At 48.4% G+C, this 24,749-nt stretch overlaps 2 protein-coding genes across 3 annotated transcripts in view; one reads left to right on the forward strand and one right to left on the reverse strand.

The window, feature by feature from the left end:
• The window catches only part of NPC1 (NPC intracellular cholesterol transporter 1), a 48,498-nt gene extending 46,153 nt beyond the window's left edge, over positions 1-2,345 (forward strand). The window contains 3 exon segments of the mRNA XM_032309181.1: positions 377-490; positions 1,107-1,269; positions 1,884-2,345. Of these exon segments, the coding sequence (XP_032165072.1) occupies positions 377-490; positions 1,107-1,269; positions 1,884-1,966 (360 nt within the window). The 3' untranslated portion in view covers positions 1,967-2,345.
• A 22-nt stretch (positions 2,346-2,367) lies between these two features.
• RMC1 (regulator of MON1-CCZ1) lies at positions 2,368-20,906 on the reverse strand. Of its 2 annotated transcripts, XM_032309182.1 has the most exons (20): positions 20,538-20,905; positions 19,728-19,804; positions 17,593-17,677; positions 16,554-16,610; positions 15,727-15,813; positions 13,006-13,146; positions 12,573-12,676; positions 11,260-11,349; positions 11,066-11,171; positions 10,171-10,282; positions 7,534-7,578; positions 7,226-7,279; positions 5,933-6,061; positions 5,278-5,384; positions 4,421-4,540; positions 4,086-4,163; positions 3,701-3,805; positions 3,536-3,604; positions 3,224-3,449; positions 2,368-2,540 (listed from the first exon to the last, which is right to left on the reverse strand). In XM_032309182.1, the coding sequence occupies exons 1-20, from the start codon at positions 20,637-20,639 to the stop codon at positions 2,461-2,463; spliced, it is 1,974 nt and encodes a 657-aa protein (XP_032165073.1). In that variant the 5' UTR covers positions 20,640-20,905; the 3' UTR covers positions 2,368-2,460. The 2 variants fall into 2 exon arrangements, with proteins under 2 accessions (XP_032165073.1, XP_032165074.1); XM_032309183.1 differs by lacking the exon at positions 2,368-2,540 and having other exon boundaries at positions 3,341-3,449; positions 3,536-3,582; positions 20,538-20,906.
• Positions 20,907-24,749: the final 3,843 nt, after the last annotated feature.

The raw sequence follows: 24,749 nt of genomic DNA on the forward strand, positions 1-24,749 counted from the left end.
GGAGCATTTGAAAAACTACTAAAATAGCAGCGTGTCTGTACTTACAGCATGAACACTGTTTTCGGGGAAGCGGCAGGGAGGCCCAGCTAAAGCAAATCTGAGGGGTGCTGACTCTTGAGGGGTAGGGGTAACCTTATGAGGGTTCCACAAGTCCCCCTAAAACAAGCAGATCTGCTTTAGAGAAGTGGCGTCTGGGTGCTCAAGGGTCCCACGAGTTGCCCGATGCACCTTCAGTGGGCGTGCACTGCTGGGGTGCTCGGTGTTACAAGGTAAAAGGGATGCTTAGGGCCCGGCATACCAGATCCTGGGAGAGGAGTGCCTGCTGCTAGGATTTTCAGCCACAAGAGGGCAGTCGTAACGGGAGACTCTCTTTCAGAGCTGTGGCATTTCCGTGGAGTTCTGCAGCCACATCACAAGAGCGTTCACAGTGAGCACGAAGGGCAGCCGCGTGGAACGGGCCGAAGAGGCGCTCTCTCACATGGGCAGCTCCGTAAGTAGCCTGGCCAGAGATTTCTGCACGGGGTGCCCAGCTCGTCAACTTCTTAGAGACTAGAAAAGTCCGTAGGGAAAAGAGAATTTGAGTTACTTAGCCACTCGCAAGAGTGACACGTCTTCAGGCATTTCATGAAGAGCTAAATCCTGAAGTTCTTTAGAACCGTTCTCTTCAGTGAAACCTTTACAGACCGGGAAGCAGGAAGAGAACGGAGAGGTTCGATTTGAGCACATGTGTTGGCACCCAGGTTGCTGGGGCCCTCAGAGCCAGGAGAATCTTCTTAGTTCAACTCCATAGCCTGCTTCTGCCTCTCAGCCAGTTTTTTGCTGCTCTAGAAAGTCCTTAATAGTTTTCATCTAAGTGTAAGGAAAGCTGTTTAAAGACAGAGTCCATTGTCCATGCAGAATACACAGCTTTTACCCTTCTATTTTTTTTTCCCCCCAGGTCTATAAGCAGCAAACCAATTTTAGGTAGAATGTAATCCTGCTTGTCAGTAACTAAAAGCTGGGGTTCAACCCATTGTTTTGTGCCTTGCCCATCAAGAAATCGCTGTGAGGATGTGTTGAATTAGAGCAGGTTGGTAAGCGCTTTCCTATGCTGTCTCTTCTTTCAGGTGTTCAGTGGAATCACACTAACAAAATTTGGAGGGATTGTGGTGCTGGCGTTTGCCAAGTCTCAGATCTTCCAGATATTCTACTTCAGGATGTATCTGGCTATGGTCTTACTGGGAGCCACCCATGGCTTGATATTCCTCCCTGTCTTACTCAGCTACATAGGTAAGCATTCTTGTTCTGAGATAAGTGGATGGAGGAAGCATGTGACTAAAGGAAAAGAGATCTAGAAGCATTCTTAAATGGTACTTAAAAAAAATTGTGAAAGGAAAAAAATCTGGACTAGGGATTTCATGGTGGTCCAAACAGCTTCATTAGTAAGCTGCTAATGCTTTTTCTGGAGGCTCCACTTGGCTGCTGCACAAGGCCCCGAAGTCAGACGGGGAAGGCGCTTGCATGGCCGCGGCCCTGGGGGCTCCCCGCTGCCCGAGAGGGGTGGCCGCCGGAGTGACTCGGCCGCTGGGCAAGTCCCAACAGTGCCGCAGAGCAGCTCTCATTCCCTGACTCACGGGCCTTGCTGAGGGCTTGTTTCAAGACTGCCCTTAAGATTTTTTTACTTCTCTGGCCATTTCAGCTTCCGTAAATGAGGTGGGGTTGGAAGGAGAATGCAGGACCAACTGGCTGTCTCAGAGCTTTGTAAGAAGCTGAGGCGTTTGCGGGGAGGGGGTATTAATCTCTGGGGGATAGGAAGTTTGTACTGTAATACAACGACCTGATTGCCATTTCTCCTGAAGAAACGATTCTGAAGTTTGTTTGTTTGTTTTTTAAATCCCTCACAGGCCCATCCATAAATAAAGCCAAAAGTTTGGCCACTCAAGAGCGATACAAAGGTACAGAGCGAGAACAGCTCCTAAATTTCTAGCCTCTTGCGAGGTGTGGGGACTTTGAACTGTGTGGGTCTGTGGGCTTACTGTGGGACAGTTACCATGTCGTCAGGGCGGATGCGGAGAGCAGGCTCGAACAGCAGCAGCTTCGGCCCTAGTGCTTTCAACTCCGGACCACAAGCTGACGTGTGAAGCAGTATTACCTAATCGAAGGCAGCTCCAAGACGCCAAAGGGCCCTCCACGGTCTTGGGGAACGAGCCCTCATCTGGGCAGACGGAGGGGATGCTAGTGAGGCTGAGTGGGATCTGCTCCCTGACACTTTTTAAAGGCCAATCAATGCAATGTTTTTCCTTTGTTTTTGGAGTAAGCCATCACACAAGTTCTATACCATATTTTTAGTAACACTTGAGGATGTTGTAGATACACTTTACTATAACATTTTATAGTTTAAAGAGCTTTATTAATGCAATAAATTAACTTTGTACACATTTTTATATATATATATAAAAAAAGAAAACCTAGCAAGTGATTTCAGAATGTTGTAGGCCTCATTAGAGCTTGGTCTCCAAAAACCTGTTTGAAAAAAGCAACATGTTCTTCACAGTGTTCTCCTATAAAGGAAATACAGATTTCATCAGATGTGGCACAAAAAGAGGAAAACAAGAGAATGAACGCTTCACAGCTCATAGATATGGACGGTGGGGTTTTAACTTATTTTCTTTCATAAAACACTTGTTTTCCTAAGCTGCTGAGTTGTCCTTTTTATTTATACAGCTTCTGCCAGGGCTGTTGGGCACTTTCACAACCCCAGCAAACTGCCACCTGCTTTGAGACACGAGTGGCTTGCCTGTCCTGGCAGTGCCACCCCACATGGGTTACCGGGGGGCCTGATGCAACCTCACATGCTCCTTCCCCATCCTAAAGAAGCTAGATGCCTGAGGTTTCATAACTTGGGAGACAAAGAGCTAAGATTAGCCTAGGCTTCCTAAGACCAACAGTGGTAAGCCCCAGGCCATGTGACATGCCTTAGTCACGGTTTCCTGTCACCATTTCCTGTCTTATCCCTGCTTCCTCAGAAAGCAGCATTCTCAGATCAGTGGCATGGGCCACACCAGAAGTGCATTAGCTGCAAGTTCCGGAGCAGGATTCAGATTCCACGGGCAGATGGCATTTTGTTTCTAAGAAAGGTAACCCAGGAGTTCTTAGAAGGGCCCCCAGAAAGTCCCGGCCGCCAGCCTGCTCCTGCTACTGCCAGTCTGTTCATTCCCTGTTCTCACGGCCACCACAGCCTCACCTGGTGTGAAGTTAGGGTTCCCTCGCAAACGCTGGTTTCGCTGTTCAAAAAATCGAAATATAGTATAGAAAAGCATGTTGTCTTCAGTCTGCTTCGCGGCATCTAAAAATTTTCGTGCAGAAATGTTGTCGTGGCCACCAATGCCCCGGATGAACCGCAAGGCGGCCAACACCTGGTGTTTGGAAAGAAGCACCTCCACGATTTCGTCATTGGCGGTGGACAGTCGCTGGGAGGGAGGGAGAGAGGTCCTGTAAGTGCCGAGACAGGAACAGATAGGCACACAGTTCCGAACGCAGCTGTGGCAAGAGTTACCTTCAGCATGTCCAGAGACAGCTGGTGGGCAGGAGGGTAGAAACTTTCTAGGGATAAGAGCAAACAAGCCTGAAAGACACATTTTCAAACTGGCTTCAGCATCAAACGTTAGGAGGTTAAACGTGAAGTCCTGAAGCCCACGAACAGAAAGGGGGGGCCGCATACCAAAGGCTTGGAGTCGCTGAGGACGTGGTACTGCAGGAACTGATGCAGCATGTAGAAGAGGTTGTGCTGGACCAGCGTCTTGATGACGAGCTCGTGTAAGTAGTGCTGAGGACAGACGGGAGGACAGCACATTTCCCAGTCCCCCACCTGCACCAGAGGAGAGGCTACAGGGCCCAGGACCCAAGGTGTTCTAAGGACTGAGTACGTGTTTCACGAGGAAGGGGACAGATTTCTGTCCCCTTTGTGTCCACAGGACACCTGACGGAATGCCCTCCTCCCACCTCAGGACAACACGGTAGTGTCGGGAAAGTCACTCTGCATCCTGGGTCTGGTGTGCGGCCCCTGCTCCTCTAACTTGGGACCACACCTGCTGACTGGAAGGTACCTGTACTGTGATCTGAAACTGGTTGAGCGAGCGAATATACTCCATCAGGACGGCGATCACGAACTTATGAGGCATGTCCTACGGAGGAAAAGAAAAAAGTCTTAAAAACACTGAGGACTCGCGAGGGGGTCGCCTGCAGCTTATTTCTCCACCCCTCGTTTCCACATGAATCTGGCCCACGGTTCTGTTTTGCTGGTTTTGCACAGATCCTAGTGCTAGACTACTAGCACTAGGTCTTCACCAGAGATACCTCCAGTTGGTCTAATGGCATTCTGAGTTCTACTCCTTTCCTCAGCTGCCCACAAACCAAGCTCTCCAGGGGCCCCATCGCTCACCTTCTTCTCCGTGAACACGGACAGGACGTGGGTGTACATGTCGGACTGATCGATCACCGCCTGCGTCCGCACCGGCCTCCTGAGAAGCGGACTGCTCCGGCTCTGCCCGGCTTCTAGTGCCTGAATGACACATTGGCAAATGTGACCTGAACCATCTTCTCGATAAGCCCAGAAGCCTCGATTTCTAGACCCTGTGCGCCTCAAACGGGAGCAGAAGGTGGCATATGGTACTTGGACAAAACGATTTCTCCTGTGCAGGCTTAGGCAGGGTTTGGGAAGGCAGAGGTGGTCGTCTTGAAAACATGCTACTGTTCGTGAATGGAACTAAAAGGCGAAGGCGTAAGTCTGCTTCCTCTTGAGACACATTTTCTTAACCCTAAAATCCCTATACGAATCACGGACTTTATAATATTTGTTACCTAATAAAAACAGAATGGCGTCCTGCTTTTTTAATAAAGTCCTGATCCTGCGGTAAGTGAAGACCACGTATAAAACTGTCTGGATGTCCAAGTGATAAGTAAGCCCTCCCCGAATGCCACAGACGGGGAGAGCTTTGTGACACGCTGCACTGCTTCACCTGACTCTAAGGCAGTCTGCCCAGCGCAGGTCATGTGGAGCTATAGCAGGCCCTGAGAGGCTCTAACTAGCAAGGGCCAGGGCTGAAGAAGCCTGGGAGCCAGAGCAGGGGTGCACAGAAACTCACGGGGAGCAGCCATCCTGCTTCCCACAGCCGTGCAGACCAGCAGCTGCCCCCCAACTGCGGCCACCCTGCCCCCTCAGCACGCAGGCCTCAGTGGTGTCCTGCCTCCTCCTCAGGAAACACGGGGGAAGGGCAGAGAGGAGCCCACACAGCTTACCGTTGTGTAGCTCTGCTCCGCATCCAGGTACTTCTTATACTCGTGATTGAGCTTGTCAAAAACCGTGGCGATCACAGGTAATGTGGCTCTGTCGGACTCACTCAGCACTGGAAAGAACGTTCACACAGGTCAGCCGAGTTTACGTCCATTCGGAACACAAACGTGCTGCTGGGACAGAAAGAACTAACCTCAAAGGGCCACCAGGGCAAACCTACCTCCAGTGGGCATCCAGAGAAATGGAATCGTTCTGAGACCTGAAGCCTAGAATTCACTCACCAGCCCCTCCCAGGAACAAGAAAAAGTAGCTATGGACGGTTTCAGCAGAAAGTTCTCAGAGATCTCTGTAGTGAGGGACTTGGATTCTGGAAAATGTCTGTTTTTAGGCTGGGGATGGCAGGGCCCTAACCCTCAGATGCCCCAACGGCGTCTGGGTTGCTCTCACCTGGCACCATCCTATCTAGCTTTCGTCCCCAAGTAACTACAAGTCACGTTGCTATTTCATCACCTTTCCAGGGGGTTAAATGATCCATCCTTCAAATGAAGGACCAGGCTGTGCACAAGACACAAAAATGTGGCCCAGCTCCCAAGGAAAGGTGTGGGCAGCACAGTCCCAACCCTGAAATCCAGACTGAGCGGGGAGGACTGGTCTACTTACTCTGTGAACAGACAGACAGGATGACCATCTTGCACTCCTTTCTCTGGAGAAGAAAGTCCATCAGTCTTCCTTTATCTGGTAAGAGGTTTACAATGGGCTGAAGCTTCACTTGGAGGTTCCAGAGGTAGCCTGGGTGGAAGAGGCAGCAAAGTTCATACAGGATGCAAATCGGAACAAAAGCCCAAAAGGTGGTTCCCTTGAAACATTCATGGTGGGGGTGGGGGGCATCCTGCACAGCACTGATACGACCCTGATCTTACCAAGTGCAGCTTAGGACACACAGGCTACACCTAATGGAAGGACTGACAGCCACACTACAGCTGCATGCTCAATGGCTTCTTACGCTGAGGTGACCCTCTCTGATCACTGGGACATCAATGGTGTAGCTCCCAAAACAGACGGGGGGGGGGGGGGGGGCAATGGTGGGGGTGACTCAGAGCAGTTCCATCCCTATACCTAACCCCCTTTTTAGCCTTGAAGGTTTAAAAAGATGTTAACATGTGGCATGAACCTGGGTCCTATACTTTGGTTCCTCCCACAGTGGTTCTTCAGTCAAAAGTTAACTCCGGAGGCTCCCAAGGGAATTTTGTAACTCATCATTCACCGATCCATGACTTTCCCAAATATCCACACTGCCTTTCTCAACTGGGGTTCCACTAGAGAATTTAACACTGCATTAAATACGATCTGAGCGATCCCCTTCTCGATTCTCCCACAGCTGCTCAGAGCTAGATGGAGATGAGAGAAGTGGCTCTCAGGGGCACCAGGGCTAATTCTCGCCCTGAGAATCCCAGGAGCTGAGAAAGGACAGTTCACGGATGACTGAAGACGGATATAGGACGTCCTCTAATGGAAGATGCAGGGGCTGCGGGGCTACCAGGAAGACCACTAGCACCCCAAAGAAGCCTCCCCAGCACCGTGGGAAGCAGGAGCACACCTCTCTGTGCAGCCAGAACAGAAAAGGGCTCAGGCACACGCGGGTGTGGAGGTAGAGGTGGGGGGTCAGGACAGGGCAGGGACGGTCTTGTGCACCATGCTATGGGGTCTGGCTTTTCAGAATGGACAGAGTGGACTGGGCCAAAAGTAGGGGAATGGCCATTCTTAGCTATTAATTTTAAAAACAATAAGCTCAGGATAAAACAATAATAAAGAATATAAAGTAACGAATTCTCCCACTTTGGGGATGAAGGGAGTGGTCATCTCTCAGATTCACCTTGAAAACAGCACCGGCTACTTCTGTCATCCCAAGCCAACAAGTACTGTCTAACTTAGCGACTGTCCCCTCTGACCCACCTTGGCTTGCACTGATGATGATGTCGGGTTGAAAGACAATCCAGGATGAAGAATCTACGTGTTATAGGAAATGGTAAACCAGGAAGAAAAGACAAGCCCCCGTTCTGATCGGCACTGCCCGCCCCGCCCCCTACTTGCAGAGGCTCCTTGGCCCTGGGTGGTGAGGAAAGCTCCCCTGGAGGCTCCCAAGCCTTTAGATCATGCACAGCTGAAAAGGCCAAGGCCATAGGACCTCTCTCAGACACCAGTATAAAAGGGGGCAAGAGCTTCCCTTCCGTGCCCAGCGGCAAAGCCTTTGTAAAGGATACAGAGTTTGCACGGGACAGGAGACTGGCTGGTCACAGGAGCAGGACCTGCAAATGGAGAAAACACCAGTGGGCAAGGACGATGCCATCAGAAAATCGGTAAATGTTTATTCAACTGTGGTTAAATGACAAAGGAATGAACGCTCTTGTCCCACTGATAACCCCTATAAGGAGGAAGGGGGAAGTCGAGAACAATCCATGAAAATGTCCTCCCAAGAAGGGGAAAAGTATTGAGAATTCAGATTTCGTAATTCTTCTTTAATAACCAAACACGATTCATCATCATTTACACATGCACAGTAAAGAACTGAGAAACGTCCCTGGATGATTCAATATCAAATCCCATGTGACAAGGACTCATGATGACCAGTTACACTGCCCGTGCATCAGGCGGGCAGCCCTCCGTGAACCGGACACACAGCCCGGCAAACTAAACATCATTCCCAGTTCTGTTCCCACCACCCAGGGATAATCAGAAGATAGGTTTTAGTCAGCAGCCTGAAAAAGACCACCCAAAAGAGGAAAGGGCCCATGGGTCAGATAAGCCAAGACAAAGAACACCTCCATCTACCACCCAAGGGTGAAGGTCTTACATGTGGACCTCAACGCTGGCCTCCAATCATGCGGACTTAACTGCTCCCATGTGAGAGCCAGATGCCCTTGGTTTTTAAAGCACCGCCCCCTACACATTAGGTGATCCTAACGTGTAGTCAGCTCCACAACATTGGTGGAACAAGACCAAAAACAGAAGGGGAAATGACAGCAGCTGGCTCATCCCCAATTTGCCAGTGTCCTCTTTTAAAACAGCCTAACAAGCTCTTCCTGCCAGCACGCCCTGCAACCGCACAGGGCGGGCAAGGTAAAAAGATGCTACAAGCCTGCAAGGGGCTTACAGTCTAGCAGGAAAAACAAGATAGTCAATAACTGTAAAAGATGCTTTACCAACCCACACTCCAGAGGCCAAAGACTCAATGGACCTTTGAGTTACTAACCTCTGTCAGGACTATTATTTTGATCACACCTGGCATTTGATTGTAACTAGCCAGTTAGAACCTGCCTGCCTTCTGACTGGCCCCAAACCACTGAACAGAGCAGGAGGTTTTTAATGGCTGGAAGTGGTTTTCCCTCCAATTCACCAGCAGTTACCTTCATGCCAAGTAAGCGGCAAATACAAGATAAACATCTGACACAACCCATTTTCTTTTTTTTCTTTCTTTTTTCTTTTTTTTTTTTTTTTTGAGAGACAGCAAGTGCATGGGGCTGGGTGGATGGGGGGTTTATCTTAAGCAGGCTCCACGCCCAGCTCGGAGCCCAATTCAGGACTGGACCTTACCACCCTGAGATCATGACCTGAGCCGAAATCAAGGGTGGGACACTTAACCAACTGAGCCATCCAGGTGCCTGGACACAACCTACTCTTTTAATGCTAACACTATGAACTCAAGAAAAGGAAGATGCTGGAAGGAACACAGAGGGCCAAAAGTCTTAATCAAACATAAGAACTCGCTCCTTCCTCCCCCAGTGCTGCCAGAGAGCTATCAAGCTTCCGGCTGATCCACAAATCGAGGCAGGCAGACCGGAAGCGGAGCTCTTGCTGGCCTCTGAGCCGCAGCCAGACTGGAATCTTCCTAACAGGTGTGAGCCCCTCCTGACTGCAGGCACCCTGGGCCCAAGCCCACAATACTATCTGAAAGAAATCCCTTTTAAAGAGAAAACATTGCTACCGAAGCTCCAAACATGTGCCCTTCTGACTAGCTGTGCGCACTGAAATTTCAACCAGCTTACTCTACCCTCCAATCTCCTTTAAAAGAGAGCTGAATGTTATTCCTGTGAAATCTAGCTTGAAATCAATTACACTGGGAAAGGCAAAACAAGAGCCCAACTGTTTCTTTCCCCTTCACGCAAATCCTGACCTCCTCTCTTCTCCGACTTCCTTCTCCCTCCTCGTGTAGGGCAGGTCTCAAAACACCAAAGCAGCACAGCCTTAACCTCTTCCGGGCCAACCAGTGAGAAGAAAACGCAGTATTTACTAGGTAGCCATGACACACAATGTGGGAGAGAGGCAAGGAAAAGTGATCCCACATTCAAATAAAGCCAGAAGCAGCCACTTCTAATCTCAGGGTTACAGAGCACAGGCAAACGAAAAATGGAGGGCGTATTCAATCATTAAACAACTAAAAAATCTCTCAGCTTCAGTGGGTAATCCTAACTCTCTGTTTTAGTTACTTATTTTTCAAGTAGGCGCCAGGTCCAACATAGGGCTCAAACTCGAGACCCCAAAGAGTCAAGTAAGCTCCAGGTCCAACATAGGGTTCAAACTCGAGACCTCAAAGAGTTGCACGCTCAAACTCGAGACCCCAAAGAGTCAAATAGGCTCCTGGCTGGCTCAGTAGGACTGAGCCAGCCAGGAGCCCCTCCCAACTTTCCATTTTGAAAGCTTAGGGAAATGATTCCGTTTTCTTCAAAAGAAGATTCATGTATCTTACAAAATGCTTTTCACAACGGCACAATTTTACTGGTATGATTAATAGGATTTTCATTTAAAAAAAAAAACAAAACCAAATCACCCCTCCCCAGAACACCTGGACCTGGGAACCCTCACTTGCCCACCTCATTCCAACCACCTGCGGGGGGGCTTACCTGCCACGGGGATCTGGTAGGGCTGAATGGAGCGTGCTGGGAGAACCGGGTGATGGAAGGTGACGGTGCCATCAAACTCGCCCCTTAACTTGATGTCAAATATCACCGATGTCTACAGTGGAGAGAAAAGAAAAACTCAAGACGCCGAAACAGGCCACGAAGGACCCAGCCTGCCCCTTCCATTCTCTCACATCCTGCCATTCCCATCAGTGTAGAGTCTGTGCGCAACACACCCCTGCAGGCTGGTTCTGAGGATGGGGGAGTGCGCTGGGGTATCACTACCCTGGGACCCTGCACCCCACGCTCTCGCGGACACCCACTCCTGGGGCTGACGACAGGCAGACCCTGAAGAGCTCGAAGTGATTCCAGATCTTTTTCACTTTAACTCATGACACATTCGCTAGTCAAAAGAAGGGGGTCACCACCCTGCAGGAGGTGTGGGACAGAAGTAGCCTATGACCAGATATCCAGCCAACCTCACAGAAAATAGCAGGACCGGTCCCAGTCTTTCTCTTGGGCCACAGAGCCTCAAAACTATGATCTCTCAGCATTATCATCTATCCTCACACAGGAAGCACCAAGCTCACACGCTCACGTAAGACTGTGGATCTGCAGTAAGTTCCCAGCTTAGCTGAGTCAGCCAAATAACTGGGCCAGACTCGAATATCCACACGTGCTACCTTCTGGAATAGTCTTTCACTCACTGTAATCAACAGAGAGGGAATCACTGTTTTTTCCTAAACCATCTAGAATACAAAACCCATTTGGCATCTGGAAGACCAAACAAAGCTTTAGCACGAAAAGCATTTTCTAATCTTCGTTCTGAATGTTTTGTCGATTTTCACAACTCTTTTCGGCAACCTTGACGGATGAGAAATGCACACACCACTCTCACCTCTGTGTCCTGATGATGAACCACCACCAGGTTATCCACCACGTTGAGGGCAAACTTCCCCGTCCGATTTAACTTTAATATGTGCATCTTTTTACAGGCACCTTCTCTGTTGGATAACACAAAGGTCAAAAAATAGATCGGCAAGCTTTAGTTCGTATTTTAAAATCGGAGAACAAGGACAGCATTAAATATACCGTGGTAGGTGGTAGAGGACTACCTCCGCTCCTGTACTATTGGAGGTCCGGGAATGATGCCTCAAGAAGAGAACGTAAAGCTGTCCATATCTAGAGAACAGAGAGACAGATGTCACATCGGGCCACTTGAAATGCCTCCATTCTAGATGCTGAAGTAGGAGGCCATCAGAGTTAATTACGACAAATTCACTAATGGAGTATTTCACAGCCAACAAAAATATTTACAAAGTGCAGTTAGTTTAAAAAAAGAAAACAAAGCCAATTATAAAGCGAAATGGGGGAATGCAAAACGAAATATAACTCAATCACAACCCTTTATAAGGAAACACAAACACAAAGTCCAAAACCACTAGAAAGCAATACGGTGCTAATAGTTATTTTTGAGTAACAAACTCAGGCCATTTTCATTTTCTCTAACTTTCAGTATCTTCCAAGGTTTATGTAGTAAATATGTTCCTTGATACTAGGGCAACAGAATCATCTTAATATTGCAAGCCTCACAGCCCGACCGCTGCTACGAGCAGTTCCCACATGCGCACCACTATTCCAGAGGCCGGCACTGCACTCGGTCTGCCACCGGGATGAGACCAAAGAGGAGGGAGTGGGTCCCTGCTGCTCGTAGGCAAGGCCTGTTCTCATAGTACCTACTCTGCAAACTAAAAGGCCACAGAAGATTGCCTTAAAGAAAAAAAAGCATTCTAACTGCTAAAAAATGTTAAACTTCAAAGCCACTCTTTTAGGCCAAAGAAAGTTATTTAGGAACAAAATTTTGACCTCTTTGAATAGGGTTAGGGATACATACGATATTCTTTGTATCAGTTTCCATAACTGTGTGTTTAAAACTTCCATAACGAAGTATAAAAATTGAGATAACCTGCATTTACAAATGAAGATATACCTTCCGACCTAAGTAATTTAGTTCCATGTTTGTTAGATAAAAAAGTATGTTCTTCTTTAGAGCAAGTAGGATATATGTCAGCTAAAAGAAAGTCCTTCATAAGCTTCAGCTACTCACAGAATTAAAAAAAAAAAAATTCTAGAACTAAGACACCTAAAAAATAGACTGGCCCAATGTCTTCATTTTATCAGGCTAGGATGGTGGAAAAACTTCCCTAAGATAACAAACCTAGTAAAATCAGCAAAGAATGCCAGGCTCATGGCAGGTTTTCTATATTCATAAAATCTAGGCACTAAAAGGGCAAGAGGGCCTGTTGGGCATGTGTCAAAGGCCAGTCCCACAGGGCTTACGATGCACTTCTACTACTTCCATCACCAAAAGCAATTTCAAGAAGGAATTATCTCAAAAGACATACATGGTTGCCATCGCGATGTCCCTCTCAGAAAGGTTCAGCTTGGTTGACTTGGGCACAGCTGGTAATTCAATCTCAAACTTGGGCAGCTTTGACATAGTGCCAGCCTGTTTAGGTGATAAAAGTATCAGGAAAAGCCAATTAAACCCCTCTGTTGCTTTAGCATTCCTTCCATAACACCAGTGAGGCTATGCACACACTATGCCTCTCCATCCTTTCCAAAGTCCTGCCATGGCCTTTACTCCCAGGGGTCCTTCCCCACACAAGGAGTCCTTCTTGGAGTGACGGGAGGGTAGAGTGTGCCCTCTAGTGGTCAGAAGTGGTGAGCTCACCGGTTGGAGGAACTTGCCCCTTGGAAGTACTTGACACCTCAGGAGGTTAGAGGAAGGGGGTGGGGAGAGGGAGGGACTTTCCCCAAAGAGAGGCTCTCTCTTACCCGAAAATAAAAGGGCTGCAGCACATTCCCGAGCACTGTGGTAGACAGCAGGATCACAGCCCCCTCGGGGCAGTACATGTACCAATTCACATTGATATTCTGGCTCTTCAGGAGTTTCAGATTTCGTTTCTCTGGTAACACCTGAAGCAAAGTTCAGGGAACAGAGTAGTTTAAAACAGTAAAATGGAAGCCAACTGAAGGAAATTTAAAAAACAATATAAAGCAGGGGCGCCTGGGTGGCTCAGTCAGCTGAGCGTCCAACTCCCGGTTTCTGATCAGGTGGTGATCTCAGGGTCTTGAGTTCTGCCGCAAGTGGTGGGGGCTGCAGGCCCCGTGGGGAGTCCGCTTCTTCTCTCCCTCTGCCCCTACCCCCCCCCCAAGCTCACACTCTCTCTAAAATAAACAAATCTTTAAAGAAAAAAACAGAACAGGGGTGCCTGGGTGGCTCAGTCGGTTAAGTGTCTGCCTTCGGCTCAAGTTAGGATCCCAGCGTCCTGGGATCGAGCCCCGCATCGGGCTCCCTGCTTGATGGGAAGCCGGCTTCTCCCTCTCCCACCTCCCCCATTTGTGTTTCCTCTCTTGTTGTCTCTCTGTCAAATAAATAAGTAAAATCTTTTTAAAAAATAAAAATAAAAAGCAGGAGAAAAACCAGTAAATAAAGCTGAAAAGATTTTGTTTGTTATAGCTCAGTGCATTACAAATCTTGGCTCATCTACTCACTGCACGCCCCTGAGACATGGGCACCACGGACACCTGACCGAGGAGAAAACGAGGCTCAGACACCAGTTACTGCAGTTACAGCCCAGGCAGGCCAGGTCACCACAAGGACCATTCCGAGACTCCACGCTCTCGCTCTCTGGCGCCATCCACCAAAGGGCAAGGAGTAGACGTGCCACCACCCCCACCCCTACCCACTGGCCCCAGAGCCCCACGTGTGGAGTCAGCCACCGCCCAGCCCGCAGCACCAGCCTTCCTCCTGGCCTCCACCTAGCAGTTAGCACTGAGCCCGGAAGCAGCTCCCTTTTGCTAATGATCATGTTCGTGAGAAGCTGCATGCAAACCTAATATTTTATAGTCAAGGCATGTTTCAAATATACTGTAAATATTCTGATACATTAAAGAAGACGGTGTAGAGACCCAAGACGTTAATGCGCCTAGAACACTGCGCTCAAGAACGGACATGGAAGTCAGGGTCGGCAGGCCCGGCTATCTTGACAGTTTGGGTAGAACAAAATAAGGATGAGCTAGCATCCTCTTTCTTTTTAACTTATTTCTTGAAGAGCTGAAGACCGTCTAGATGATGTGAACGTACACTCTCCCAGCACAGAGAACAGAAAGCCGTGTGACTGTCCTCTCTGCGCTACCATATACATACAACACCGTGTGCAGCTCTGTGTGGTTTCTGACCCATGGTCATTACAAAGGCTCTGATGAGGGCCCACAGCAAAGTCCCGTGGCATTAACATCTCACAGTTTGCTTACACAGGCATATTTTCTCCAGCCCTATATTCTAAATTATACTGCATTCATGAGGTCGACAAAATTCAACCCCGCGAAAATCCTAACACCCTCCAGATTAGCTCCACTGAAAGCTCTCATGCATTTCTCAAGGTCAGGCAGTTGAAACATATTACGAGCTGATGAGGCAGCTGCAAAGTCAAGCCAACAGAGTGAAAAGGAACGGGGAAACATCTGCAAACCATCGATCTCATAAAGGGTTAATACCCAGAATATACATCTATCTATGGACTGATAATATGCAGTTCTGGCAAAAATATGGGAAATGGAGATTCCTACATTGAAACTGAAAGTATGGGGGCGCCTGGCTGGCTCAAAGGAAGGAGCAACTCCTGATCTCCGCGTTGTGAGTTCAAGCCACACGGAGAGTGTGGAGCTTTCTTAAAGTAAAGGCTAAAAAAAAAATGTTTTTAATTTAAAAAAAAATTAGCAATATTTGTTCAGATTTTTGAAAGTTCATGCCTAGGCAGTAATTCCAAGAGCTGCCTCACCCAAGAACATAAAGAAATGTTTGCAAACATGTTTGTTGCAGAATTTATAATCACAAAACATAAAAACATAAACAGAATTTATAATCACAAAACACAAAAACATAAAAACAAGCCAGAGGTTCATCAACATGGAATAAACTAAACTGTAGGGCACCCACACAACCAGATACTATTCAGTCAGAATAAAATATGGACAGGGCGCCTGGCTGGCTCAGTGTGGGGAGCACGTGATTCTTGATCCAAGGTCGTGAATTCAACCCCCTGTTGGGTGGGTGGAGAGATTACTTAAATAAAACTTCAAAGATTGCTTAAAAAAAAAAAAGAACAAAATATGAACAACATGTCCAAGACATACTACTATGCAAAAAAAGCCAGCCACAAAAGTTTACATACAACATTCCTGATTTTGTAAAATAAAAAAGTTTGTACATATGTATGAAAAGAAATATATACTGAACTTTTTATACCAGTTATTTCTAGGGATTATGGGGGGGGCACTTTTACCTTCCATATATCCTGGTGATGTTTAACTGCTTCGTAAAAAACATGTATTTCTTGTAATTAGAAAAAAAGAATAAAAACCCAATAAGCAAGAGACTAAACCTCTAGAATCTCAATCTATTCAGAACTGAATTCAAAAGGCTGCCAAACTGCCATCACAGACCTTCCCCAGCACCTCCCATGCCGTGAAAATAAGCAATCAACCTAATACCTGGTAAAATTCAATTCCTTGATCCGTTATGAAGACAATTTCAGTAGAACTGGTCCAACAGAATCCTAATATGTTGGCGTTCTTGGTCTGAAAAGGGATTACGAAAAATTTTCTCAATAAAAAAATGTTTGTATAACTCTTTTCAAAAGCTTAAAATACTCTATCACTTAACTAAAAGTTACCCGGATTTGATTACTTACTAACAAATCAAACTTTCTTTTGAGCAATACAATGTTCCCGGATTTCCACCTGGAACACCTCATTGAAGCCCCGGGATCTGGATTACTTCCGTCAAGAACAGAGGGAAAAGACTAAATTTCGGAAAACAGTAACCAACCACAGCTTCTACCTTAAGGAATCAAAGGACAGCCGGCTTTCTCTTAGCCACAGCAGAAAAGGCACTAGGAAAGAATAAAGGCCTAAAGGTTCTCAGCGAGTGCTGCACAGGAAGGACACAACAGGGACACCAAATCAAGGAAAGGAAACATCAGGAGAGGGGGAAAACTCCTCTTCTTAAAACCTCCCAAGAGGAAGCCAGGGTCCTGGCCAGAGGCGCAGCCGGCACCGGGAGAAGGGCGAGGGCCTCATGAAGCGCTGACACTGACCCGAGCATAACATCCTGTCACCACTGAGTCCTCCCGATTCCATCTCATTGAAGAAACAGGCTTGTAACCCGGAGACCAGAGCCCACACGCAGCAGGTCTCAGCGTGATGGATGGCCCGCCTCCAAGCCTGCGCTAGCAATCTCCACCCACCCCCACGGCTTCTCCACCCTGGGACCCGCACAGGGCAATGGCCGGCAGCCAAGAAAAGATCCGGGCCCATACCTTGCACTCCTGCGTGTACTCCAGCTGAGAACTATCCGGGATAAAATTAGAAAAATCCTGAAAAGTTTTTTTTTAAAAAAAAAAAAAAGGGAAGGAAAAGAAGAAGAAAAAACAAGGAGAAGATTTAGATCAAGCAGCATACTGCCAACCTACGTTGATAGACAACAAGACAAAAGACAAATTCTTTTTTTTTTTTTTCCCAAAAGGCAAATTTAAAGTCATCAAAAAATAAAAGACAAGAAAACTAAGAGGACCAATGTGGACAATCCGTCTCCTTACAACTCAATTTAAAAATATATATATATTCAGTTAGAGTTTAGAAACTGATACTGAAAATCAATTGATTTCAGAGAAATGTGTTGCTGCATCTTCTAAGATGCTTTCCAAAACTTAGAGCAATGAAACCTGGCAGAAGAAAATCAGATTCTGCCTCTTCCCAACAGCTTCTACTCTACTTTACAAATGACGATGGTGAATACTTATAAAGAAAAAAGGCCAAACAGTGCTCCAACTTTGATCGTCTGTTCCTGGGGGTCAAGCCATTCAAAGATGTAAGAAGTGAGTAAATGGAGCTATTCCAGGTAAAGCTAATTCACCAAGTTGCCAAAAACGCACCTGGCACCTCACATCATCTGCGCAGCTAGCTATCAAAACAAAAGACGCCTAAGGCTCCAAATTACTTTAAAAAAAAACTTAAGTCAAAAAGGACAAACTAGGGTCCTAAGTATTTATCCCTTGAAATGTCCTTCTTCAAGAATTCTAAACTGAAATATAATACAACAGAACTATAACTTTCACGGCATTAAAATAATAAAGGCTTCCTTAAACACTGTTTTTTGCAATTCATTCTCTTCCTAATGTACTTCTAATGTCCTTTCCTCTGTGCTACCTTTAAAAGTATGTCCTGGGGCACCTGGCTGGCTCAGCTGGAAGAGCATGTGAGGCTTGATCCCGGAGTCACAGGTTCGAGCCCCATGCTGGGTGTAGAGATTGCTTAAATAAATAAAACTTGAAATAAATAAATAAAAATATGTCTTACCACGGTCTTTGAGGTCCTCTGAACAGCCAATATCTTATTTTCTAACGAAAACTTAATGCACTTCACTTCTCCTTTGTCTTCCATTCTTTAAGGGAAAAAAAAAAATGCTATGAATTAAAGCTAATAACCAAATTCTAGCATCTAGCTTTCTGTGAGCAAAGTTGTATACTCATGGAAGCAGCAAATCTTAAGTTGAAAATTATGTTTCTGAAACTACCAGGACTTGTCTTCAAACAACAAAATCCAACTGGCAACAAGTTGCTGATGAACTTTACAGCTTTGTGGTTAACAAGTGACTGACAAACTGAGAACAGATGATTCTCCGATGAGAATCATCTGAGACATAAATAATACCCTCACAGCAACCTTCTCCAGACACTACCGCCTTCCCCCTCCCCCCACCCCACCGCTCTCAGAGCAGTGTGTGTGAAGCAGTGTAAGCTTTCCTGTTTACTTCCCAACCTACAGGACCTCAAACAGACGTTACAAAGGGAAGTCAAGGGAGGGATTACAGAGCAGCGCCAGCCAACTTTTGATTGTGGAGACGGTTACGCAGGACAGGACTCATCAACTATATATGCTAAATATATGTGGTTAATTCTATCACAATAAAACTTCTAAATATACACAAAATTCCTAAAATTTTTGCCAATAAAATTAAAATTTAAAAGAGGGTAAATCCAGTATCTTCCTCCTCAAAATCTACTAACCCCCCAAATCTGGATCATCATGGTCTCTCATTTTCCACACCCAAAGAACCATCAAAACTTACCCAAGACTTTCCTAGGCATCTCCTGAGTGCCCATTAGATACCAGTCTACTCTGTCTTCAGTCTGGTCTTTGATATGCCTGGCTCAGACCACTGCAATCATTGCTCAGTGGTATCCCTGACGTTGATATGCTCCCGAATAATGAAGCTTCAATGCTGTGAACAGCATGATCCTTCCAAACACTATAACATGCCCCATCTTACAAATTTTCAGTAAGAAGATAAAGCCCTAATTCCACAGTAGAATACATAAGGTTCAAGGTGACTCCTGCCAGGGGCCAAACCACCACCTCCTCTTCCCTGCAAGGCCACCTCATGTCAGTTACACAGACCTAGAATTCCCCCAGACACCATGCTCCCTCGCTTCTACACTCGGTGTTCTCTCCACCTGGAAGGCCTACTCTCTTCCCCATGTAGAATCATCCCATTCAAGCTTTAAAGTTTTGCTCAAAGGCTCCCTCCTCTCGGAGGCCTTCCCCATCTGTTTCCTGGCCTACCCCAAGATAAATGTCTCATCTCTTTTGTGCGCCCAAATTCTGAACAGAGTGCCATTACAGCACTTTGCACAATCAACAGAATGTGTCCACACACTTGTCTCCCACACTAAACTGAGGAGTTCTGCAAAAGGGCACCAGGCTGCACATGCCCGGTGCCTAGCACACAGGCTACAATCAGTATTTGTCCAACAAATGAGTGATCTGTTTTCTACTTCAAAAACTGTTTTCTATTAGCACAGGCCAGCTGCAAAAAAATGTAAGTCACCACTGAACTGAGGGCCCACACTGTACTTTCCCCTTTCATAATCACAGGAGTTAAAGACCAGATAATTTATCAACCAAATCGAGATACTTCTGAAAGTGAAAGGAAGTGCGATTCATTATTATACTGGCTCAACTTGCATAAACCGGGAGAGCCAATCACCTTTAGTGGAAGCTGGGATTTCCTTAATATAGATTATTATATAGGAAACACTAACCAGGAATCTCCTCCACCTCCCACACAGCCTGAAAAGACTGGGGTGAGGGAGGAAATGAAGGCTCTCCTTGGTCAGGATGCCAGAAATGAGCGCAATCAGTAAATTGACTTGCTAATTTCAAGTGCCAGGAAGTGGGTTCCCTATGTTGGAGCATCTGATTCCCAAATCAAGAGAACTACTCTACACACTTCACTTTGACACTAAGTACTGACAGGTCCCAGCAACACTGCACAGCAGGTGTCTGCCTGCATCTCTCTACACACAGGGATCTGCAAGCGTGTATACACTTTAGCCAAGGAACAAACTTTTTAAAACCACCTTCTGAATGAGAAACAGAAACACATCATTATGGGCATATGTGACCATTATTCTGTGCATGTCAACAGTTACCGAAATGAGATGGGATTCCTGTCATCTGGGCCTTTAACTACCACCCCGGTAGCTCCACCGGATCGAACTGCAAAAACCTGGGAGGGAAAAGAAGCAACGTTAATGACCTGAACTTTGAAAGACTTTTAGACACATTCACCCGCCTCCAGGCGATTACTTCCACTACACCCACTCCTGGCTCAGCTCAACTAACGTGGTATCTATCAAACTGCAGATGCCTGGTGTTCATCTCAATTTTAAAGGACAAGAGCTTAGAGACCAAAAAGGTTATATACTCTTCCCAGTGCAGTCCACTGTGCGAGACTGGGCTGGGGTCCACGCGGCTACACACTTTAATCCGGAACAGCAAAGGCGCCCCTGATGCACTTGAGTTCCCCCTGCTACTCCTCACACTGCTTACCCCCCCTTTTCCAAAATTCCGAGAGTAAGAGTAATCTCAACGTCTAAATCCACGACTGCAAGGGTAACTGGTGACAAATAAAGACAACAAAGGCGCCGCGAAAGGGCTGGCGAGCTAACAGCTGATCACACCGGCCAAAGGGCGTGCTGGATGGGCGGCGCAGGTTCGGGGTCCACCCAGCTGTCACTTTGGAGAAAAAAGCCCCCGCCAAGGTAGCGCCCGGTCCCTCGGCCCACCCAAGAGCCCGGAGCTGGCGCCACTCCGGCGCCGGGACCCTAGGGGAGGCCCCAGGCCTGGCCCCCACCCCGGCACCCCGCCTGGGTGCGCGCGGGACGCCCCCGAGGCGCCGGGGACGCCAGGCGGGGTGCGTCGGGGCCGCGCCGAGGAGGAGGGCACGGGCCGGCCCGGACCTGCTTGTTGGCCTCATCGAAAAAGACGCAGTTGACCGGGTTCGCCTTCTCGAAGTGCACCGGCCGGTCGCAGAGCTCCAGGTAGTAGTCCTCCTCGCCCATAGCGGGCGCCGCCGCTGCGGCGGGGAGTCCGGGGGCGGCCGCCAGCGTGGAGCGAGGCGAGCGGCGCCCGCACCGGGACGCGGCGAGTCGGGCCGGGCGGTGGCGACCGCGATCGAAGCGGGCGCGGAGACTGCTTCCTGGTGCCACGCCCCCACCCCGTCCGGCACGTGACCCACGGGCCTCCGCGCTTAAACCGGCGACGGCGGACGGGCAACGGTGGGGCCTAGCGACCGCGACCGCGCCCAGCCTGGCGCGAGAGGCTCCTCCCCTTTCTTGGGGGGCGGAGTCCCAGCGCGGGTCGCGGGGCGGGGGCGTGACCCGGAAGCCGCGCGGAGCCGAGGGCGGTTGTTGGCACCGCGGCTGGTGCCTGCGTCTTCCCGAGCGAGTGCGGGCCGGGGCTCCCAGGTCATTCCGGGAGGTTTACGCCCGGCCGGGAGCCCGCCTGGGGCAAGGCTGCCCCTGGTCCAGGGAAGGTTTACCCTGTCTCTCCGGCAGGTTTATTGAGCCTGCCTGTGGGACTTAGCAAGGGAGGGGAGAGCTGCGGCCAGCGCCTGCATGCTGTGGGCGTGGAACAGGGGACCCCAGTTTAGACTGCAGTCAGAAAGCCTCTTTTGAATGGCTTTGACCTTTGAGGCGGGGTGGGCAGAATTCATTCAAGGGAGTTGGGACGGAGGAAGGAAGGGACCACGGATGGCCCCGAGGTGGCCATTCTCAACAACCGGGTGGTTTCGAGCACGGTTCTCTAAGACAAAGAGGCTTGAGAAGTTTGGCAGGGAAGTGGTCTTCCCTAAGGCTGCGCCTTAGACATGTGAATCCGAGGAGAAGTGACCTCCGCTTGGATGGGTTAGGTGGGGTGAAGCTCACCTAGAGTGACAAGGCTGGAGGTAGTAACTGCGCGTTGTTGGACGTCTGATGGTGTTTGAAGCCATGGAGTTGGATGGCACTGCCTGGCAGAGAGCCGTGGAGAAAGAATCGAGTGTAGAGGCGGAGAAATAAGTAAAGGACAAGGAGCAGAGCCGGCCAGAGAAGCACACAGAGAACTCCGGGTGGGGAATGCCTTGGGGGCTGAGTGAAGAACTGTTTCCCAAGATGGGGTGTGGTCTGCCTTGACAAAACCTGCTGAGAAGTCAGAGTGCTGAAAGGTGTCTCCCGCTTTTACCCCAGGGAAGACACTAATCCTTCCGTGGGAGGACCATTACCTCAGGGACTGGGAGGCAGAGCTACAGGGCAGGCAGCGGGTTAGAAGTAAGAATGGGAAGTGAGGGGGCGCCTGAGTGGCTCAGTGGGTTAAAGCCTTTGCCTTCAGCTCAGGTCATGATCTCAGGGTCCTGGGATCAAGCCCCACATCGGGCTCTCTGCTCAGCAGGGAGCCTGCTTCCTCCTCTCTCTGCCTGCCTCTCTGCCTACCTATGATCTCTGTCAAGTAAATAAATAAAATCTTAAAAAAAAAAAAAAAAAGAGGGCGCCTGGGTGGCTCAGTGGGTTAAACCGCTGCCTTCGGCTCAGGTCATGATCTCAGAGTCCTGGGATCGAGTCCCACATCGGGCTCCCTGCTCAGCAGAGAGCCTGCTTCCCTCTCTCTCTCTCTGCCTGCCTCTCCATCTACTTGTGATTTCTGTCAAATAAATAAATAAAATCTTTAAAAAAAAAAAAAAAAAAAAAAAAAAAGAATGGGAGGTGAGGAAGAGATCCGTAGTAACTGATCTGGAGAAGCTTGTCCCTGAGAGCCGGGGAGGAGTGGACATGGAGGTGACCCGGGATGGGAGGAAGTAGGAATAAGTTAGGTTCTTCAAATGGAAGCAGCAGCACAGCTGGGCATACTTTACTGAGCATGAGAGCATTGCAAGTGTCTTGCGGAGCCCAGGGATCAGCAGAGGCCAGGGACCTCAGACACAGAGTTTTAGGATTGTATTCATAAAGAACAGCAGACCGAGGCATCTTTGTGAGTGAGAATGGTTTAGCAGAGGTAACGATGGAATAGAGAGAGGACCAGATACCCGAGTGAGGTGAGATGGGGCAGGATCCAGAGTGCACATGGAGGGGCTGGTCTTTTCTGTCACCACAGGAAAGGAGGCTGGGAGATTTCTGGGTAGGAAAATGAGGGCCGTCCTCCCCTTTCTCTAGTAAAAAGAAAGAATGGGAAGGAAGGAAGAGAGGGAGGGAGGAAGAAAAATGAAAAAGAAGAAAAAAACCTATTCCCGTAAGGCTCCTACCATTGGCCATACCAGTCCAGGATTACAGAATCCCTCCACCCACATCCTGCCATCACCTATGAGCTTACCTGTGGATGACCCATCCCACGCAGTGCTGTCCTTCCAGAGGCTACCTTGTGACCATTCTTGACCACCTCCAAGACCCGCCTTTGTCCTGCTGTATCTGCGCGGTCTCGTGCTCCTCCTTCCCTCCTCATCCAGCTGCGGTTCCGTTCTCCCCTATCCCAGTTACGCTCATCTTTGCTCCTCTGTCCTTGTCACACTCACGTGACAGAGCCTCAGCCCAGGTGCACTCCGCCTGGGTTCTCTGCACCTGCCACCGTGGGAGGAGCCGCACAGCCTGGCAGCTGGCACCCGTAGAAGCACAGCCGGCCCTTGGTCCTGCCTGGCTCTCCTCCCATCCCCTGCAAAGACACTGCCAAGCCTTCCTCGCAGACACCCGGCCTCTGTTTAAGAAAAGTAAAGCCGTCAGACCATAATGCATGGTCCAGACCACCGTTGCTGCCCCTTCCAACCTTCCTAGCCTCCATGGTGTTAGAAGAATGCCTGTCCTGCCCAAGAACTCTTTGGATGCCATTTCTCACTTTCTCAGAGAAGTTAAGGTGTGGATTACCACACCTCCCCTCACATCCTAGAAAGACCTAGAAATGGTCTTTCACTTTGCGGCTCTCTTTCTTCTCATTAACACAATGAGAAGAGCTGAAAACTGAGCTGAAAACAAACACAAAAAACTTTCCTGAAACCGTTGTGTGTGTCCAGCTATGACCTCCTTTCTCTCCTTCCCAGCACACTTCGAGGAGTTGTGCTCTGCCCTCACTTCTGCAACCTTACCCCACTCCTGTCTGGCTTTGACTCCATCGCTGGAAACAGAAGAGCTCTCATGAAGGTCCCCAGGGAGCTCCACATCACTGTGTTCATGAAAATTTTTCAGTCATTTTATGGATTTCCCAGAAGGACCTTTTAATCCCTCCCTCATTCTCATGAAACTTTGTTGATATTTATGTTTGTCATTCCTTAACTAAATCTGTTCCTGTTGCACATGAGATCTAGGGGAGGACTGTCTTTGTACTCATGTCTGTCCCTCGGCCCTTATCTCCAGTTGGGTTGCTTCTCACCTCTACGAGGGTACTTTAGAACACTTGGAAACCAGCATCTCTAAAACAGCACTACTAACCTTCACCACCCAGGTCCTCTGTCAGGGTCCCCTATCCTTGTATATGGCACCTCCATCCACCCAAATGCACAAATCAAGAAGCTGGAGTCATCCTGGACATTTCTCACTCTCTTAGCCACCCCCTATGCCCAAACACCAATCGGTTGTCAATAAGGGGAGTCTGGAGACTGAGGAGCACCCAAGGTGACAGAAAAACATATCTGGAACAAGAGCCTCACAAGAATGTTGGCCAAGAGCAGCGAGACAGTAGGACACTGTTGGTGGGGGGAAGGGGATGAGGTGTTCAGGAAAAACTTGGCTTCCTTTGATGCTGGGCATCTTACCCCTCTTCCCAGAGAGCTAGGTTCAGTCAACTATGGCAAAGTTTTGCTCTTAACAAAGCCCGGCTAACTTTTTGTGCACCTCGCCTTGGGTCTGCAAGCGGCATTGAGATCTGCCTGGTGATTGATGAGAGGTCCCTGAAGATTTACAGTGGCTGTGGCTCAGGGAATGCGGAGCATCTGAGAAGCCACTGCAAGCCACACAGAATCCTGAGGATCTGGAACTACTTTGGACAGACCAAATCTTTGCCTCTCCATGGTCCATCTCTTCTAGTCACAAACATATTTGTTTCTGTATAGTTGCTCAACTAAAGACATTGATTGTTTGCCCCATGCCCATGTAGAATTACCTATTCTTCCCAGATTTAAAAAAATTATCTTCTCCTTGGTAATCATCAAGACT

The sequence above is a fragment of the Mustela erminea genome, chromosome 13 (genome assembly GCF_009829155.1).
Source record: "Mustela erminea isolate mMusErm1 chromosome 13, mMusErm1.Pri, whole genome shotgun sequence".
Taxonomy (NCBI): Eukaryota; Metazoa; Chordata; class Mammalia; order Carnivora; family Mustelidae; genus Mustela; species Mustela erminea.

What these genes read in the sequence shown, in the direction of transcription:
- RMC1 (XM_032309182.1), bottom strand. Translation starts at nt 20,639, where the DNA reads ATGGGCGAGGAGGACTACTACCTGGAGCTCTGCGACCGGCCGGTGCAC. An exon ending in AAGGAATTGAATTTTACCAG is followed by an intron (nt 13,147 to 15,726) that starts GTATTAGGTTGA and finishes ACTTTGCTTCAG; the next exon opens with GTGTTACCAGAGAAACGAAA. An exon ending in CATCATCAGTGCAAGCCAAG is followed by an intron (nt 6,062 to 7,225) that starts GTGGGTCAGAGG and finishes TCTTCCACCCAG; the next exon opens with GCTACCTCTGGAACCTCCAA.